Source organism: Leptonychotes weddellii, chromosome 7, assembly GCF_054177405.1.
Source record: "Leptonychotes weddellii isolate Sample4059 chromosome 7, ASM5417740v2, whole genome shotgun sequence".
Classification (NCBI taxonomy): Eukaryota; Metazoa; Chordata; class Mammalia; order Carnivora; family Phocidae; genus Leptonychotes; species Leptonychotes weddellii.
The window spans coordinates 108359146-108380557 of NC_138375.1; the positions used below are offsets into that span (position 1 = coordinate 108359146).

A 21412-nucleotide genomic window follows, 5' to 3' on the forward strand; every position below is an offset into this window, starting at 1 on the left:
AGGAGCGTCTTCAGGACTTAAGCCAAAGAAGTTTTTGCTTCCCTGACACATCGCTCTGCTCACTCACTCAAAGGCCCTCCTACTTCCCGGTCACACTCCGGCCCAGAGCGGCAGCTCTGCATTAGTCACAAGCTTCCGTCCATCCAGGGCACCTCACGCCAGACCTACAGCAGAGTCACTTCAGGTGGCTCTCTCCCGTTGTAGGCTGTCAGCATGTGCTCCGTCCACTCTCCCAAACCCAGCAGAGAATCGATACCTTCTGAGAGAGAAGTCTCCAGAAGTTCCTGAGAGTGTGCACAGAACATCATGGAACCCCGGTGGGGGGGGGGGGCGGGGACACTGTCCATTTGACAGAAGCCTCTTCCACAGACCGAGGATCGGCGGGGGGCAGCAGCTTCATTTGCGGATAGAATTGAGAGGAGCTTTTGGGCTTGTAGAAGATCTCCAAAACAAATGAGGAATAGAGGATCTTCAAACACCAGAACAGCACTCAGCAGGGTGAGAAGTCCGCAAAAGGAAAAACGGGAGCTGGGCGGAGCAGCAGATTCCCCCTTTCCTCCCTTTTCTTGAGGCCGTCCCTTCCTGAGTGGGGAGGGTAGAACAAGGGTCCCCCTGCGGAAGCCCCGCGCTCTTTCCGCTCTCACCGTGAGCCAGCCGTGGGGCTGAGAGACAGTCTGGCTTCTGCATCCCCCCTAAGCCGCAGGGTCCGCCCAGACGACCCCGGGAATGACATGTCGGCCCAGGCTCACGTACTGTAAAAAGCTGTAGTTCCCGGGCAGGACGTAGGCAGAGCTGTCCTGAGACGTGAATGAGTTTAGAAAGATGCCTGTACAAGATCTTAAAAATAAAAAATTAAATTGACGTCCTAAGCAATTAAAGGGCTAGGAGGCATCTTTTCGAAGTGACGGATGCATACTGTGTCTTGATCCCGGTGGGAGATGCAGGCTATCCAGCAAGCCAGACTCATCAGCTGCACACTTAGGAACGGTGAGTGACACCGTACGCACAGGACACCTTCATAAAGGGGACGATGAATATAAACAAGCCCTCAGCAACTAACAATTACAGTTTCTAAGTGGATCTCGTTTTCACCATTCTTCTGAGGAAATACTTAAAAAGAAATGACCTCACTCTTAATTTTGTCTGAAAGAAGAATCCAAACATTCTTTGAATATATTTAGGTGGGCAGTTGGAATGCCTACTAGTCCGTGAAGCCAGAGTTCAGTGTGAAACATGCTCGCTGGGGAGTGAGAAGGTAAGAGAAGTGGATTTTGATGCTTCTTTGACACTCATGACAGTTACATCATTAACCCTGCCCTCTTCCTTCTTTAGCCCTGGGATGAGACCAGATGTCAGCTCTCCTCCATCCAGCTCCTCTGCGGCAACGGGACCACCTCCCAAACTCTGCCTTGTGTGCTCTGACGAAGCCTCGGGCTGTCATTACGGGGTCTTGACTTGCGGGAGCTGCAAAGTATTCTTCAAAAGAGCGGTGGAAGGTAGTGTGTATTTTGAAGAGTTTTATTTTTCCTCTATTGGGTTCTTGTCTCCCAAGGTAGATTTTGAAGTTTCTGTTATTATGTAAACCCCATTCAGGCTGGACGTCAGGAAGATGCTGGTGGGGTGGGGAGGTGGCCTCTTAGGCCTTCCAGTGGGAAAGAGATTTTAAAAAGCAACACAAGCAGAACTAGAATAAAATAGAAAAGTATAAATTCAGGGGCAGGAGTTTGGTCAGAGAACAGAAGGTAACTGTAAGAAAGGGGTATGGAATGGCGTGTGGAATGGCGGTGTTAGGTTCGGGTGGTAACATCATGTTCATTGTATGAGAATTGTGGGCTTTAACTCCCAGCAGGTAGTTGGTTCTGAAACCACCAACTATTCCAGTGTGACAGAAATGAGGGACAGTAAGAACTTATGAAGGGGAAATCTCTGGATGGGATTTTTTTTTTTTTTTTTTTCCTATTGAGCCAGGCATCTTAATTCAGCGTAAGAGCTGGTCCCTGTCCTCTGGGTGGTCACGGTCTACTTGAAGTGAAGGATGAGGTAACAGTTTCCAGGTACGGAGGTTAAAATACTGAGAAGCAGGGGTGCCTGGGTGGCTCAGTTGGTTAAGCGACTGCCTTCAGCTCAGGTCATGATCCTGGAGTCCCTGGATCGAGTCCCGCATCGGGCTCCCTGCTCGGCGGAGAGTCTGCTTCTCCCTCTGACCCTCCCCCCTCTCATGTGCTGTCTCTCATTCTCTCTCTCAAATAAATAAATAAAATCTTAAAAAAAAAAATACTGAGAAGCAAGTGATAAACTGCCTGAGGTGGTCAAGAAAGAGGTATTTCAGAGGAGCTGATTTCACTATATGAATATTATATTATGAACTTTACCCTTGTTATGGATTCAGCCTACTGACAAGGGCAATAACATCAACTCCTTCAAGAGAGAGAAATTCATTCCATTATTTTTGGAAATTACTCAAATTATTTATTTCATGTTACCAGTGAATCATCTTGGGAAAAAATCATGTACTTTAGTAACTTGTAAAGCAGGTTGAAGGTAGTGTGGCCTGAATGCATTACCTAAAGCTCTGATTATATTAATTTTTAAAGAAGTGTAATTATCCATTATTATTATTTGCCTAGAGTACTGTTTGCATATCCTTAAGAGTCAGAGGAGTCATTTTCTTTTGTTTGGATTAGTTTGTAACATGAGCCAACTATAAAATTACTCCTGTTACCCCACACAGAGCACAGGGATGCAGGCTTTGCCCAGGTCAGCAGCTGCCGGGTCCTATGGAGGGGTCACATGGAACGCCCAGCCCTCCTGGGACAGAACCCACCACAGACCCAAGAGAGTGAAGCCTGTTCTTGTCCTCACTTTACCTACTTCAGCACTTCACTAACTCATGAGTTATTTCCATGATATAAATAAGTGACAGCAGTAGTAATATTACAGTAACATTAATAAATTGATTTCTGAAAGTGAAATTCAGAATGAGACCATGGAACCTTAGAAGAAAGAATGGTTCAAAAACTATTTTAGTTAAAATGGAGGAGAATGAAAAATCCTTTAAAACAGGGCTATAAATTCAAATGCCTACAGGGACCAAGTGTGTGTCATTCTGGCAAAGAGAAGACATTTGGGGCAAGGAAGGCATGCAGTGATGTTGGAGAGAGCAAGCTTACCTAAAAGCATCCAGTGCCTAACTTTAAAAAGTGTAAACAAACAAACAAATGCTAAACATACCTCCCCAGTAAAATACCACTGCAGGCCCCATGTCCTCTGGGCTTAACCCCTGCTTTAGAATTAAATTCTTATACTTGCTTTTAGGTACAAATTTCATAGACTATTAGCCATACCATTTCAAAATGTTTAGGTAGTGTTTAAGTCTGATGGCTCGATTACATAATTAGTAGGAAAAGGTTTAACTGTGGACTGTTAAGTAAATCCTATTTGGATTTTCATTTTCTCAACGGACCTTTCCAGCTCTAAAATTCTGTAATCTTTTGATAACCTAACTCATAGCAGTTTTACTTTTCCTTTCTAGACATGATGGAAATGTTTTAAAGCCCAGATACATATTTTGGAGCACTTTCTTAGATAATTACAGAGATGCAGTTCGTAAGGTCTGCATTACACTTGGCACTCCATTTTCAGCACCTGCTGGAAATAGTAGTTACCCCCGCCCTCAGATTGGCATCATATAAATACCCAAACATTCTACTGTTTTTAAGAAATTTGCACAAGTTTTATTTATTATCTAAATCCTTGATCTGGGTTGAATGGCTATTTTGAGGTTTTTAACTCAGTATTCTGGGAGTCGCTTTTCTGCATACAGAAGAAAACTTTGGGTAGCTTCACTTCTTTCCATGTATGCTAGTTCAGTGATGCCCTCCCCCCCCACCATGGAGTCCCTTTGACTTACGTCCCCTTTGCACAGAAGTATGTGTAGGCTTTGTTGGTGGGTCCTAATGGCGATAAGCATCCAGTAGTACCCTCAGTGTACCATGAATCCAGTACTACGTTTTAGGTTTGTCACACCGCTGAATTAAGGGCTCTGCGAGCTCTTAGAGGCTGTAGTGATCCCATTTGATCATCCAGGAAACTGAGGCTGAGTGTGGAAGTGGCAGTGCTGGGATCCCACTGACCCTCAGAGTAGATGACCAAAGTTTTCTCGTCTGCGAGTTAGATACAGAGATGAAAGCAGTCCCAAGGGAGTTATTTAGCAGCAAGCATTCGCTGAGCGCTCACAATGTGTAGGTGCCGTTTGTAAGAGCCTTCTACATAACTGCCTTCAACCCTTGCAGAAGCCCAGCAAGCTAGGTGCGAATGTTCCAGCTTTGCAGATGGGGAAATAGGGGCTCAGAAAATGTAATAAACATTACTGAGATCACACAGCTGGGAAACAGAGGTGCAGTTCATATCAGGGCCTTTCTGGTGCTCATGAGTGCATGTTCTACCACACCACACAGTTTTTGAAAGCAGGTAAAGAAAGACGCTCAAGCTCACAGAGTTCACATTTAAGACGTGGATGTTTCAAATAGGGCAAACCAAGTGCACAAACCCCAGAACATGCCCTTTTTCTTGGCCCACTGTTTTTTTTTAAGCTTAAAAACAACTACTTTACTGTCCCTACTGTGTTAGTTATCTACTGCTGTGTAATAAATGAGGCCAAAAATTAGTGGCTTAAAAGAGCAGGCACTGATTGTGTCCTGCAGTTTCTGAGTCCAGAATTTGGAAGGAGGTGGGTAGCAGGGCAGTCCTGGGTCCCTCACGAATCATATTCAGACTGTAGGCTGGGGATGCAGTCATCCGGCCTGAGGCCGGAGGATCTACTTCCAAACCTGTCATACTGCTTGGCAGGAAGCCTCAGTTCCTCGCTGTGTGGGACTCAAGCTAGGGCTGCTCTAGCGGCTGGCCTCCCCCAGAACAGGTGATCCACAGGAGAGAGCGGACTGTGGAAGCAGTCATGTCCTTATGACTTAATCTCAGATGTGACATACTGTGACTCCTGCCATATTTTATTGGTCACACAGACCAATTCTGTTATAGTGTGGGAAGGGACTACACAGGAGTGTGAATACAAAGAGGCAGAGACCATTGGGGGCCATCTTGGAGGCTGGCTACCAGACCAACCATAAATGGAAACCAGAATCACTTGCCAAAAATAGGTAGTAACCATAAAAATAAATACAATACAAACAAAACAATGTTAAAAAAAATTCCAGCTGTCTTGAAGTCTTTTCTCCTCACATCTCCTATTAGGTAGAAGAGGAATTTACAAAGTGGTAGAAGACACAGCAACTCCAAACTAAGATGATTCACTGTCTTATCAGAAGGATTGACCAGGAGTGACTATGAGTGATGCATGTCTTGTAAAATACTGCCCACTAGTTTGAAACTCCTCCTTTTATAGATAAGACACAAACACACTTGCCCAGCTTCACAGGAATAGCCAGAAAGGACTAATTTTAACTTATTTAAATTATTCATCAGTGTCCCCCTGATCCAGTAGCTCAGATTCTGTAGGACAGTGATGTTCGGGGATGCTTACAGGGTAGAACTGCTTTATATTTTAACTGCTCCAACTATGGACGCATCCATTGTTCCTACTTTTGCTTTAAAGAGGTTAGGATGGCTGGATTAGTGCTTCCATTTCCTGTCACCCAGAGAAGCCACGAAACATGCATGACACAGAAAGGAATGGAAACAGCTGGTACAGACATTTGGCCTTGGAGGGCAGCTCTGGAACAAAGCTCAACTGTAGGCCACTAGTCACCTCGGTGGCCTACTCCTCACACAGACTGGAACCTGATACAGTTAACCATGTCCCCAAAATACATGCTTAATAGCATGGTGATTTATCCTAGGGACGTGAACAGAGTATGTTTCCCATCCGAGTCTTAGACTGTCTCACGAAGGAAGGATCCTTACGCAGAAATCAGAACGAGGTATATTTAACCTAGTGACTTGATAATGATTTTTCTCTTTTCTCTCAAGGTGGTTTCTTTTGAGAAGAGAAATGTTCTGTAGTCCTGTGAATACCATCCCCTCTAGTGTGAGGTTCACGGACTCTGAGTTGCCCAGGGCTCGTGTAGCTGCATGGGTCTTGTGCGGGAGGGTCCTTTCAGAGTTTCTGGCAGGCCAGATCCTCAATTTCCTTCAACATTCAATAACCAGATTAAAAGAAAAGTACAAGAATGTGCATTTTGCAGTGGGTAAGGGTACAGAGACTTTTGGTCTTCTCCTGTTAAATTTTTTTGCCAGGTGAAAACTGCACTTCTGCCTCTTAGCACAGTCTTAAATCCTAGGTGCCAGAAGATTTCAGACAGCAACAGTTGTAAATATTTGGGGTCAGTGGTCAATTCAAATATTCGCAGCAGATCCACGTACTAGTTAGTTGGCCAGCGGTGTGCTTTCCCTAACTAGTTGCTGGCAGCCTTCCCATTCAAGATGAAGTGTGTGCCACCGGTCACTTAGAGCTGAAGGGGAAGCACCCTGGATTCTGCAGGTGGTGGCCTAATGCTGAATGAGAGTCATTTCCCATGTGGGACTCAGAGTATTTGGGAAGCAGTTTCCTCTCTGTTTAACTCTCCTTAGCATTAAGTGAGAAGTCATAATGAAGGAGTGCTTACAGACATCCTCCGTAGCTTTTAAACTGTGCTTGAAAAAGTTTCTGCTTGTATCTCAAACGAGGTGGCCTTGGAGGGCGGTGCCTGGGAAGAGGCAAGAGGACGGTGGGTGGCCACGTGTTCTGCTTCTCCGTCAGGGAGGTGTTCAGTTTGGGAAAATGTACCAGATGCTACACTGAGCATTGGTGCCCTTTTCTCTATGTATATACTGCAGTGACTTTCATGAACTACAGTTATTTGTTGAACAGAGTAAGAGACTTTTTTAAGCTGAGCTCACAGCTCTGTAAAGGCCATGTTAGCAAGTGCGCTGTACCTTTCTTAATCGGTGCCTGTGGTCCTAGGCTGTGTTCAAGCCACAAGAGAAACACAGCAAGTCTCCCCATAAAAATATCCTTTAAAACCTGGGAAATTTTGACAGTGCCTTTGTTTTCCATCTAGGACAGCACAATTATCTTTGTGCTGGAAGAAATGATTGTATCATTGATAAGATTCGAAGGAAAAACTGTCCGGCATGCCGCTATCGAAAATGTCTTCAAGCTGGAATGAACCTGGAAGGTAATGTAAATGCCTGAAAGAAATGGTCTCTGCATGCATATAAAAATGCATTATTTTCCTTTTTAAAATAAAAGTAAGCAAAAGTATTAATTTAGTCATTACAATATATGTGCCTAACATAATTTTATATGACTGCCTTATAAACTAGGAGTTTTTTAATGAATATTTCATATTCTGCTTAAGTTTTTTCACCAGCTCTTACGGTACATACAGCCTTCATTATAGCCAGACTATATACCAAGAAAGTCAACTAGGTAACAGTGACTTTGAAGCAACATTACTCGTAACTTTTTCTCCTCCCTTTCTGCAGCCTCCAAACTCTTCCCTAGAGTTGAAAATGCTTCCCTGTCAGATGTATTTACCTGTCCATTTTCCTCTCATTCACCTTTTACTTGGCTCTATAGCTGGAGAGATGCAGATGGACGATAAATCTGCCCGGGGAAGTAACTCCTCAAGGAGGTACTGGGATGGGTTTGGTTTTGCTTTCCAAGTAAAGAAGAAACCTGAATTTTGAGTTTCATATCCCTGTTTCTATAACAAGTTGTATAATTAACACTGATCTCATCATTTAAAAAACTTCGCTATGAAAGAAGTTTGGAATTCTGCTGTAGTTGAGGACGCGAGGTCCATGAAGGTAGCGGTGGCTTTGGAGGAACCCACACGCTTCGTACTTGGGATAGTAGCACTTTCCTTCTCCAGAAGCCACCAAGGAGGCAGGCCAGAGACAGGCATTGAGTCTGACTGTCTGCAGTGAAGGAGTGTACGGTCTACCGAGGTTGCAGAGTCTGTCCCAGAACGGCATGGCGTGCTGCAGAAGGGGCCAGAGCCCCAGGAGCACAAGGAGGGGCGCCTCATTCTGTCCTGGAAAGCTCCCTGGGCAGAAGCAACATTGAATCTGAAATCTAGAAAAGCTAAGGAGAAGTTAGGAAGAAAGGAGGGCGGGCGGGCAGGCAGAGACATCATCAGATTTGTACTTGAGAAAGACTCCTCTTGTCTAGGGAGACCAGCGGAACGACCCTAGAGGTAATCCAGAGAACACATCGTGATGTGGGAGGGAGAAGAGCAAGCGTGTGGTTCTTCCAGCAGAACGGAGACGGGTGCTGGTGCTGTCTAGCACGCACTATGTGTGCACCTGTTTTCAACTATTAAATAGATTGCTGGGTCTGACTGTGAAGAGTCTCATTCCCCAATTTCACAGACAGATGAAGTGCGCCGTGTTGAAGACAGTCATGACGCACCAGTCACTGAACCCAATGTTTTCTAAGTGTGACTAGGTTGCTTAAACTTGACTGCAAAGGGCCAACACATTAAGCACTGATTTAAAGAAAGTGATAGCAGCCCATCTTCTTGTAGGTGTTACAGAAGCCACAGAGATGAATGGCACATTCATGTAATTCATTTTCAAGGACCACAGGGATAGTTGTTTTGTTCTCTTTATTTCTGCCCTGATTTTACCGAGTTTCTATTTGCTGCTATCTGACCACTTAAATATATATTATTTTCTTTATATAAAATTCCTCCTCTCTCTTACAACTCTCTAATAACTACAGTGCCCTCCCTCACTAGAAGACAACCAGGGCAGCTGGAGACATCGCAGTTTCTGTTACCACAATACCATCACTGCCCTTTCCAATCAGATTTACTTTAAATGTAAGCATACAGTTGAGACGGAGCTGCAGTTTCTCAAAACACTATGTAAAAAAAAAAGATACATTGTATGGTTTTATAAGATGTCAACGTAAGATATGAGAATAGTGGGGAAACCAGCATTTGTTAAGAGCTACTTCGTGCTAGTCTCTATCCTATTTTCTACTCACAGAGGTTATTTGAGATCCTTACATTATTAAGAACACTTTGGAACAGGGCCAGATTAACCTCTGTCCACTTCGCCATAGTTCTGGTTACTTAAGAATGTATCAGTTACTAGGTAGCATGTACGATACGTAACATAATTTTAATTATAAAAAACTGAAAGGCTTTTTAAAAATCTAAATACATAGAGGTTTTCTTGTGTGGTTTTAATGTGAAAGCCTCATTTTTGTCTTTAATTATTCCTGTATATATAAAACCTTTAGTTGGAGTAGGTATGTGTCTGTGCCAGAATTGTTTGGCAGAGCATAATAGAGTGGACCCTTGAACAAATGCAGGTTTGAATTGTGCGGGTCCACTTAAAATGGATTTTTTAAATGTATTTTCTCTTCCTTAGGATTTTCCTAATGAAATCTTTTCTCTGGTTCCTTTATTGTAGGAATGCAGTATATAACAAACAGAATGTACAAAATATGTGTAAATCAACTGGTGTATTCTTGATAAGGCTTCTGGTCAACAGTAGGCCACCAGTGACCTTTTTGGAGAATCAGTTATATGGAGATTTTTGACTGCATGGGGTTTGGCGCCCCTAACTCCCACGTTTTTCAAGGATCAACTGTATTGAAGAACAAGAGAGAGGGGTCAAGTGTTTCATTTTGTTAGTATTTTTTTTTTTTTTTTACCATAATCTTTAGAAACATTCCCTTTCAGGACTGCCCCAAAATAACGTTGCAGAACAAGTCAGCTCTTCTCAGAGCCTGATTCTCTCCATAAATGTACCTTAGTATCAGAAATGGTACATTTTGATGCTGTTGCCCCCCCATACCAAGTAATTCTCCAGATTTATTTTAAGGTGGCCTTTCTCGATGCTGGCAGTTGAGTACAGATAAATCCTCAATGTTTTAACTTCATTTTAGGGTGTATTGTAATCATTCCAAATTACAGCTTTATTTTTGGCATAAAGAATCACATGGAACTTAAAGGCAGGGAGGTTTTTGACATCAGATTTCATACCTAATATTTTTAAGCTAAATTTTAAACTAAATAAGATTTCTTTCTTTCTATTACAAAAGGAGGGAAACTATCAGACTCAAGAACACTTCTGTAGAAATCAGATGCTGACGGTCTCTATGCTCCTAGGAGTCAGGAACTTGGTATCAAGTAAAAATCTTAGTCAAGTGCTTAAAAATAGTGGCTGCTGAGATAATTCAGTTAACAACTTCTTAGGTTATATGAAAACATACTAGTACTCATTCTGGCTCTAGTCAGTATTTTTGAGCTTTACTCAAAAGCATTAGTTCTCTCAGGGCTATAGATAAATCGTAAAATTAAATCTATACTAAATACAGAAGATTTTTGAAAATCCGCCAGCCTGTCACTGTCCTTCACCCTGTTCTCATGTGGAGTGTAGCCGTTAAGGTGTGGAGAATGGGGGTCTTTAGAGTACTGTCTCAGGGCACTGATTGGGGATGAAGTACTTGCCACGATTTTGAAATGTCCCTTTGGTGTTTAAAGTGTTGCCTTATGTTAGGTGTAGTAGCACTTTCTTTTTTTAAAGTTGATCACTCCTCTCTCCAGCTGTACTGTCTACATTCAAAATACTCTAAAGCCCTGTTCTACCACCAGTGGAAGTAATGATAGCTCTGTAGCACTTAATGGGAGCCACCAACTGTCCTAAGCCTTTTACATATTTTAATTGATTTAATCCACAGCCACCCTTTGAGCGAGGTACCAGTATTACCCTCACTGTACAGAGAGGGAAACTAAGGCTCAGGAAATAACTGGGAGACTCCACCAACTGCATGGCAGAGCCAGGGTTTAAATTCTGACATGCTGGCTTCAGATTTATGGTCATTACTACCACACCATACTATGTTTTCAGTAGAGCATGGTAAAATAAAAACAGCTCTGTCGTGATCCTTTTTCTGTGTTTTGAAATGTTACGTGAGAATTCTTCAATTTCTCCCTATCATACTCAACACAGTACACAATAATGGGACCATTCTGTCGCTTTAAGGACAAAGAATCTAACAATTATTAATTTTAAAGGTGATGAGTATTTACTTTTGTCTTAGCAAAACGGGTTGTATCCCTGATTAGTGAGGTGGATACATTTCTTCTTTCATATGAATTCCGTTCATTGCCCTTCCTTGGATCTCTGAGTACTTTCTCTTTAAGAGTACTCTGTGTTGCCTTCAGCAGCATATGGAGTTAAAAAGAAACACTCTCATTTGTAACTTCAAGAATATGAATCTGTATTATAATTTGATATAGCTTTACTTTGTACATATGAAAAAGGATGCTTTAGGTTTATGGAATCAATATAAATCTCTTACAAAAGGGAAATTTCCCACTAATATATGAAGAAATGTAAAGTTTTCTCTTCATCTCCCCAGATGTTTCTAGACTCAACAGCTCTCATGTAGACATAAAAACTGGACATTTCTGCTGTTGGGAGTTACTGCTTCTAGCATGGGACCTGCAGTGTCATCATAATACTTTCTTGAGACGAAGGGGACCCTGTGCGAAGTTACCAGTAATATAGCTCTCTTCCTTAATACCATAATTTTAGGTTAACCCTAAGCCCCAGTATCTAGTCTGCTATTACAAGCTTGGATTCTTTCTTTCAAATGCTAGTGAAAGTACTGCCTTATTGAACCAATGAAAATTTCAACTCTGGAGGGAAAGTGAGACAGAAATTAATTCATGCAAGAATCTCTAGAAGTGCTTTCTTTAGATTGCTTTAGCACAATATTGAAAGACACTTAACTTTATATAAAGGATAACGAATGAAGAATTACCTGGCTTCATATACAAATGGGTTCCTCTTGACTCTTTGCCTTCTCTTCTTCCATGTCACTTTATAATTGATAGTTTCAGAAATTAAAATACTTCCCTGAAGAAACTCTGCCACCCAGACCTTCCCATTAGAACTCATTTCTTGTGTGTATATATATATTTTTTTAACACCCACAGCTCGAAAAACAAAGAAAAAGATAAAAGGAATTCAGCAGGCCACTCCAGGAACGTCCCAAGAAACTTCTGAAAATCCTGCTAACAAAACAATAGTTCCTGCAACATTACCACAGCTCACCCCTACGCTGGTGTCCCTGCTGGAGGTCATTGAGCCTGAGGTGTTATACGCAGGGTATGACAGCTCTGTCCCAGATTCGACTTGGCGGATCATGACCACACTGAACATGTTAGGTGGGCGGCAAGTGATTGCAGCAGTGAAATGGGCCAAGGCGATACCAGGTAAGCCTCGGAAGGGGACTTGGCGAAGGTACAGAGCTCTATAGTCTTCAGCAGGGGCACTCTGGCTCTGTCCATCCAAGTCCCACGACCTGCCCTGTTTTCTCCTCCTCAGTTCTGGGGCCTGACCAGGGCAGAGGCCAGAAAGCATGGGAGTGGAGAGTTTATAATAAAACTCGTACACTGCTCCCTGCTTTTCAGATTGTTGCTCAGAGCAGAGTGATTTGAGGTCAGACAAGGTCCTGTCAGAACTAGAGTCACAGCACCTACTCAGAATTCCTTTTTCACCCAAATCTAGGGCAAGAACATGTAGAATACTTCTCAGAACTCCATTTGTTTTCCTTCAGTGTATCACTTTTAAGACTCGGTAAAATTGGTAAAAATCAGGTATGGTGACACTTTGTCAGGGTGTACTAAACTCTTAACTGGATAAATGGAATGGAAATCTGAGCTCATCTCATTTTTAAGATCATACGAAATTGAAGTCCCCCTGTTGGAACTTGGTGTGGAACAGCAGAGGTCCACGTCGGTGTCAGCCAGACTTTACGGCTGCAGATTTGACAAGCTTATGTTCACTCCGATAGAGAAGAGACAGAGCAGGAATGAAGTACCCTGACCTCCTGTCATTCCTACTCTTGTATTCCTACTCTTGTCAAGAAGGAAAGAGGTGTAACTATCAGGGGACATTTTTAAAACTAAATTCATTGAGTAATGTACCAAGTCAGGACTCAATTTGCTTAAACAGGGAGAAAGTGACAATAAGTTTTATTACATTGGATGCTATTAAAAAGCACTTGTGGGCTTTGATCTGAACGTGTCAGATGACAGAGGAGAACTATGCCCCCTCGGTGCTTCACTTTCTCTGTCAGGGGTCCCCCCAAACAAGGCTAAAGTCCTGTCTGGTCTGTGGCAGTTCCCAGAGAGATAGCCTTCTCTTTGGCGACTAGAGTGTTTCCTCACACCTTTACTTCTCTTAATTCAGGCTTCAGGAACTTACACCTGGACGACCAAATGACCCTACTGCAATATTCATGGATGTTCCTCATGGCATTTGCCCTGGGCTGGAGATCATATAGACAATCAAGTGGAAGCATGCTATGTTTCGCTCCTGATCTGATTATTAACGAGTAAGTTATTTGTGAGTCATTTTCCCTGTGTTCATAGGGTATTTTTAACCAGCTGATGTCTTCCTGATGGATTGCTATTGTGATCATTCAGGACTGAATCAATTCTGTCAGGTTTCTTGAAATAGAGTTGTTTATCAATGCTTAATGGCAGGCCAAATGGACATGGGGCATTATTATTACTGTCCCAGGACATATTGAAAGGTACATTTTTTAAGATTTATCCATTTTAGAGAGTGAGTAAGCAGGAGGAGGGTCAGAGGAAGAGGGAGAGAGAGCTTCTCAAGCAGACTCCCCGCCTAGCCCAGAGCCTAACGAGGGACTCCATCCCAGGACCTGACATCATCAGAGATCATGATCTGAGCCGATATCAAGAGTTAGACACTTAACCTACCGAGTCACCATGGAGGGTACTTTTTAATATAGTTGGGGTCAACTCTGGGGTCAGTTGATCTCACTTTGAATAGGGACAACTACAGATGAGGACATCTTGGCTGACGGGGAGGCCAAAGGATTCTTAGGTCATGGCAAGGCCTACTCCATGTTAGGACTTGGACAGTTTTTAAATGGGAGAGAACCAATCAGATTTTCAGATTTTATACATGAGCTATTCTTATTTCCACTAGGCCTCTGCTTCCATCTGTGAAGTATTTGAGGCATCCCTTCCCCGGACCTCATTGCAGTCGTTTCCTGACTAGTTTTCTGCCTCCTGTGTGTCCTCCATCATGTTGACAATTTTTTTCTTACAAAAATACAGTTTGATCCCATTACATACCTCCCCAACACGCAGATGTCCTCGCAGTCTCCACCCTGCCCACCGGGCACATACTCAGCATGGTTTCTGGCTTCCCAGAACCTGGCCTCTTTGTCTCTCTCACAGCACTCCCACTCAGAGGCTCTGTTCCTCAGGCATCTCAACTCAGCACCTTCTAAGACCTCTCTGCTGTATATCCCTAGCTCTTATCACTTTTCTACCTTATATTACAATTTTCTGTGCCTACTAACTTATCTCCTTTAGGAGAATGAAGCCACGGAGTTCTCACCCTCTCACACACATATCCATGGTCAGAGCAGAGTAAGAAATGAAGATTTAATTGTGAGAGCTGGGGTGCTTTTGACCAGAGGTCAGAAGAATCGATGAAACCTTAAATCCCGTTATTAGAGTAGTCCCATTGCACCCTGTATGAGTTGATCCATTCTGAGTAGTTTGTGTTTAGAACTGGATGCTGTATTAAAATTAAGAGTGACAACTTTAATTATGTCCAGAATGGCAAAGAGTATGGAAATTTATATCATTCAACAAACGGGATGTTTGGAGGAAAGAGAAAGGCACAGTTGGGAGTGAGGAGGAGAGCCTACAGAGATACTCTTTTATCTTTTGGGTGAGCTAGGCCCCAAAACAATGTGTAAAAGTTCCAGAAAAGCATCTGTTGGAGCAGTGTTAAATGGATGGGCCTGCCTTACCATGTGGTAAGCTCACATTATTTTAAGTGTTTTAATAGAGACTGGATGATACTAGCTCCAGATATTTTTAAAGACTGTGAAAGAAGCTGCAAGTCCTGGGTTAATTCTAGATTCAGAACACATCTTTATACTGCTACGAGGTCAGTCCAAGGCCACTTATCTGGCAGGATAAATACAAACTACCTAAAGCAGAAATTTCACCTTTCTGCTATCAGGCAAGCTAGCTGCATAAAACCCTAGTCCAGAAATCCTGGCTGAACTGAATCCTGAGTTAAAGTTGGTGTTCTTTCTCTATTGGTGATACCTCTCGGTGATAGAAGAGTCCCTACCAAGTGCCAGACACTATTTTAGGAGCTTGCGCTGTAATTGTGAGCACAATAGATGAGGCCCCTGCTAACATTCCAATAAATAAACGAAATTATTTTGGAGAGCCATGATACAATAGTGTGACTGGGGGGAGGAAGGGGTGCAGTCTACTTTAGATTTGGGGACCACAGAAGACCTCTGTAGGGAGCCGAGCACCAAACAGTACAGAAGAACGAGTCGTGTGAAAAGTAGGGGCTGGCAGAAGAAACGAGAGCAAAAGGTGGAACTCCCTTACGAGCTTGAGAGAAGTGGATCAAGCGGAAGCTTGTAGGCCAGGAAATGGAGTTGAAATTGTATTCCAGGAGCAAAAAGCAGCCAGTGGAGGCTTTCAAACAGAGGATAACATGATGGAGAATGCATTAGGGGAAACAGTGTGTACTTATCACATTCCTAGTAAGCCTGGTCCGAGTTGCAAGGATCGAGCCAGACAAACTTCCTGGCCGGTATGACTTACACTCTACCAGATAACGACCAGACTCAAATGCTGCCATCAAACCCTGGTTTAAATGAGCAACTGGTAAGAAGTGTTTAGAATGGATTCCTGCGGAAATTAAGTACATAAAACAATCTATGGCATGCACAACAGAAAACTAATTTCTCCAGTGTGAACTTAGATTATTCAGTACTCTCTTTAGGTCCTGTGGACCCAGGAACAAGTTTCCTTTCTCACAGTTCTCACCTATAGGGAATTAGCATTAATAGCAATAGTTAGAGTTTCCTTTGTAAGTTCATAGTTGTGTAAGATAAAACAAACAAGTGTACTTTGGGGGGTAACTAACTCAAACGCTGGTGTTTGTCTTTCACAGGAACAGAATGACCCTCCCCTGCATGTATGACCAATGTAGACACATGCTGTATGTTTCCTCTGAGTTACAGAGGCTTCAGGTCTCTTATGAAGAGTATCTCTGTATGAAAACCTTATTGCTTCTCTCTTCAGGTTGGTAGAACACCTCTTGGCTTCTAAAATTCACTTCTAAGTATGTCAGAAGTATGAAATGTAAACGTGTAGAAACTTTAGAGGTGTGTTTGTATATTCCCTGCTAGTTAGACAACTTAGGGTTTTCATAAATGCCGAATTTTACAAAGGCACAGCCAATGATACCAAGATTAGTAAGACAGCTAGGTGCCACGGGGAAAGAGAGAGGTATGTGAGCTCTGCAGGAGCCTCTGTTCATCTGGAGTGTGTACAGACCTCCTCCTCCCTGTGACCTTCGGTACCACCACTAGGTCGAAAATTAGTGACACGAGGACTATGTCTAAGAAATTATGGGAGAAAAACAGGGCGTACGGAAGGCGTACCTGCTGGCTGTTAGAGGACTGGCCAGTGCAGTGCTGCTGCCGCCCTGGGGAACGGAGGTATTCCATCTAGAAAAGAGCAGCAAGCACTTACGGAACAATCTAAAGGGACTGGTGTATAAACTTGAGTGAGGCTAGTTGTGGCCAGCAAAGGCATTACTTAGTGAACCTAGAAAGCTTTTGAAAAATACAAAGTCTCTTGTTAGTAAAAGGTGGCGTTTTCAACAACCCATAAAAGGTCTGTGAACAGTTGGTGTTATACACTTACAGGCTATTCCAACAAAAATTACATACCAGGTTAGTGTTTATAAAATACAAAGTTGATGACTGAATACTTCTTTCATATACAAATAAATTTGCAATGTTTCAAAAAGTCTTCTTTCCATGGAGTAACTCTGGTTTCAAAGCTGTCAAATAACTTGAAGGGATGGATGTTGCATGGGACTGTTTCAGCTTTTCCAAGGCACACGTATCAATGCTTTCATACTACCTTTGTTCTCAGAAAACCTCAAGGAAAAGATCATTGCTAGAGACCTTAAGGCTACCTAACACAGCACACTTGTTAAGGATGTGAGCTAACCAATCTTATTTGTAAAAAAAAGGTGACTTACGTTTTATACTACATGTACTTTTATCATTGCAGAGGATACGAAAAAGTAAACTGAACTAGTATCACTGGTTCCTTAAAAAAAAAAAAAAAAAGCATAGAACCAAGAAGGAATAAAATACATACCATTAGATATAATCAGATTTCTAGTCTGACAGAATACTAGAATAGGTACCCTAAGCTAGACCACCTGCAGGCAAGAACCCAAAGAGGTTAGCTGTACTCAGAGGGTATATTACACATATGTTTCCAACCTCTGTCTTTAAACTTACTAAATTTTTAGCCAGAATACAGTTTTTTACATGTATATATATGTACATGTAAATCATGTACGTAAATGAACAGGATAAGAGGCATGAGTGAGGGAGGAGGGCTGAAACAGTGCTAAGGAAAAAAATATTGGAAAATGAAGGTGGACTTCCAGCTTCAGCTCTTACAAGTAAACAGCTTGGATGCTGCCATTCCCATCCTCAACAAGAAGAAGCTGAACTGAAAATCAGTAACTTTTCTTGGATCCATCAGATAATTGAGGTCATAAGGCAAATGGCCACATCAAAATCTAGAGAAACAGGCAGACGGAAGCACAGCCATGATCAGCTTACTGGGGACAGAAGCATCGGGAGCCGGGAACTGCTGGAACACTCACCGTAATTCTGATGAATTGCTGGCGAGAGAGGAAGAGCTTGAAAATTAAAAACTATGGGGGTTGTCTCCCCACGCTTCCTTGCAGTTTACCTGCAGAAGCCATACCACGTTCTCACCGTGAAGATCAGAGAAAGAGCCCCCTGTTTTTGCCCTCTGAGGGAAACCGCTGTAAGAGAGCTTTATCTGACCTGAGGGAAAGGGCAGAAAGATCATTGCAGCCCCCTCTCCCTTCCTGTCTCCTGTAAGGGGGGGGGGGGAGGAGGTTCAGAAACGCTCCTGAAGGTCATGATAACACAGATGTCATCATAAAAGGATTAAGACCCACCGCCCCACATCCCCAACACCTAACCACCCTGTAGGGCTCCAGGATAGTAACTGGATTACAACTGCCAGAACTGCAGAGCACAGCCATTTAAGGAGTTCTCCGGGAAACCCAAAACAACAAGGGAAACCAATAAAAACAGGGAAACAGGTTTCAGTTTCTGTTAAACACCTCTATGGCCAACATGAAACAGTCCAGCTCCTGGTCAGATCAACATAAAACCTCATACTAAATGCGTCATTACCTCCACTCTGATCTATCTATATCCATCGTTCAGGAAAAAAAAAAGATGGTAAGGTATGCAAGCTAAAAAGCAACAAAAAACAGTCTGAAGAGACACACAAGCATCGGACCCAGCTCAGCTATGACACAGATGTTAAAATTATCAGATAGGGAATTTAACATAACCATGATTACTATGTTAAGGGCTCTAATGGAAAAAAACAACACTGAAGAACACATGGGTAATGTAAGCAGAGAGGTGGAAACTCTAGGAAAGAAACGAAATGCTAGAGACTAAAAATACTATAATACAAATGAAGAATGCTCATCAGTAGATTAGACATGGCAGAGTCCCAAACTCAAATGCAAAGAGAAGGATAAAAACAACATGGAATGGAGTATTCAGGAACTGTGGGCGCCATTACACAATGTGTCACATAGAAGTAACGAGGACATAAGAAGTAGAAGAAAGGAATGGAAGAAATATATGAAATAATAATGGCTGAGAATTTTCCAAAATGAATGACAGATGCCAAAACATAGACCCAGGAAGCTCAAAAAACTCCAAAAAAGATAAATACCAAAAAAGCTACATCAAGGCGAATTTTACTCAAACTGGAGAAAACCAAAGAAAAAATCCTGAAAGAAGCCAGAGGGGGGGAAAAAACAGCTTACCCATAGAGGAACAAGGATAAAAATGACATCAGATTCTCATCAGCGACTACACATGCAAGAAGAGAGTCAAGTGAAATATTTAGTGTTAAATCAATCTACAGTTATGTATCCAGTGAAATTATCCTTCAAAAGTAAGGGTGAAATAGAGTCTCAAACAAAAACAGAGAATTAGTCACTACAAGACCTGCCTTGCGTAAAATGTTTAAGGAAGTTCTTCAGAGGAAATGAAAATGATGCAGTTCAGAAACGTGGATCTACAGAAAGGAGAGCATGAGAGGAGGAAACAATAAAGATGAAAATTCATTTTTCTTCTTATGTGATCTGACCCACAACTGTGGAAAGTAATTTAGCAACAGTGCATGAGATGATCATAACATGCGGATGAAGGAAATGCGCGACAGGAGAGAGGACCCACATGTACTGTTTGTAGGCACCTGCACTACAGATCAGGTAGAGCCGTCTTATTTAAAGGAGCTGTAGATCAGTTGTCTGTGTATATGGGGATCTCCAGGGCAAGCACTGAAAACAGCTTTAGAAATAAGTAATAATAGACTGAGAGGAGAGAATCTAGAATCATACGAAATGCTCAGCAAAAACCACGGAAGGTAGAAAAGAGGCAAGGATTACAAAAGAAAGAACCAGTGCAATGAGTAGAAAACAGTGACAAACATGATAGCTCTTAACCCAAATATATCGATTACCTGACATGTGAATAGTCAAATGTACCAGTCCATTCTTTTTTTAATGAAGGTGAAAAGAAAGTTTGCCACCAGAGATCCTCAGTAAAGTAAGATTGAAGGGTATACTTAGGCTAAGGGAAAGGAGTCCCATCTCCAAAAAGGAAAAAAGAACAGAGCATGGTAAATCTGTAGATACGTTTAAACTAATATTTATTGTATAAAATAACAGTAGTGTTTTGAAGGGTCTAAAAAACAGAATTGAAATACACAATAATTACACATAAGCAAGAAGGGTAGGTTGATAAGAATGAGTGTTTAAATTTCAGGGGCACCTGGGTGGCTCGGTCAGTTAAGCGTCTGCCTTAGGCTCAGGTCATGATCTCAGGGCCCTGAGATCAAGCCCCACATTGGGCTCCTTGCTCAGCAGGGAGTCTGCTTCTCCCTCTGCCTGCAGTTCCCCCCGCTTGTGCGCTCTCTCTCTCTCTCAAATAAAATCTTTTTTAAAAAAAATTTCAGTAATGATGGCTAAAGATAGGAGAAGTATACAAAGTACCGAACCAACTCAGGGGTAGAGCATTTGACTGCAAAGTACCGAACCACCAAGTTGGTGGATGGGGGTGGCAGCTGAGGCAAACATGGTAAGGAAAAGCAATCCAAACGAAATGAGGGGGGAGAGCATAAACAAATGCATGGTAAGGGAAAGTAACAAATGGTGTATAAATAAATTTATCAGCAATTTCATTAAATAGGAGATAAAAGCTCCAAGGTAAAAAAAGACCCACAAAAAAATCCAAGACTGTATTTAAAAAAACCCAACTTTATGCTATTGACATGAGAATATGTAAATAAAGCTACTGAATGACTGAAGTAAAAGGCCATACAGTAACCCAGTGATGATAAACTTGCACTATAGGGTGTCAGATGGTAAATGTTTTCAGTTTTGTATACACACTGTCACAGCTGCTCAACTCTGCTGCATATAGAATGAACACAGTCAACAAGAGAAAGAACAAGCATGGTTATGTTGCAATAAAACTTTATTTACAAACACAGCCTCCTGGTGGGACTAGGCCACTGGTCATGGTTTGCTGACCACTGTTTTAAACCAAAAGAAATCTATGGCAGCTACATTTATTATCAGCACAGACTTTAAAGTAGGGAAAAAAAACAAAAAACAAAAAACAGCTCTTTATTTAAAGATACTCCTTACATAAAGCATTCTACTACCAGGAAAGTAATTCTAAGTATATGGCTTAACCACATGAAGCAAAAAATTCATGGAGCTACAAGGATAATTAGGGGTAATTTGGGATAGATGAAATTCTTTTAAATGTAAGCACTGCATAGGGCTTCTCCCATCATGATTTTTAGAAATCGGGTAACATGCAAGAAAAAAAATTACGGATAAACTATCAGTGAAAATATTAAATTTTAATATTTAAGATATTAACAATAATTAGGTTATCTGTAATATATTAACCCATTTTTAACATGGTAGGCTCTTACCACTTCTGATTAAGTAGCCTTCATTTTCACAGTAATACTGACATCTTACAAGTGCCAAGTATTGTTTCATAGAATCAGAATGTTTTCCTTGTTCTAGCTCTAGTCCAAATCCAGGGAGAGTGATACACTGCATTAACAAAATAAAAGGTAAAAATCATCTCGACAGGTGCAGAAAAAGCATCTAACAAAATTCGGCATTTTTGATAAAAACTTTCAACAAAATGAGTATATAGGGAACATAACCTCAGCATAATAAAGGCCATATATGACAA

General features: G+C 41.9%; 1 protein-coding gene across 7 annotated transcripts in view; it reads left to right on the top strand.

Annotated features, from left to right (window-relative positions):
- The window catches only part of NR3C1 (nuclear receptor subfamily 3 group C member 1), a 96475-nt gene that overhangs the window by 67314 nt on the left and 7749 nt on the right, over nt 1–21412 (top strand). For 6 of the 7 annotated variants that reach the window (XR_014147202.1, XM_081826916.1, XM_031029667.2 and 3 more), the window contains 5 exons: nt 1333–1499; nt 7056–7172; nt 11958–12236; nt 13216–13360; nt 15994–16124. Coding sequence is in view for 6 of the 7 variants with exons in the window: in XM_081826916.1 (XP_081683042.1) it covers nt 1333–1499; nt 7056–7172; nt 11958–12236; nt 13216–13360; nt 15994–16124 (839 nt within the window). In the remaining variant the exon portion in view is untranslated. The remainder of the gene's footprint in view (nt 1–1332; nt 1500–7055; nt 7173–11957; nt 12237–13215; nt 13361–15993; nt 16125–21412) is intronic. The other variant, XM_006734746.3, reaches the window with a different exon arrangement.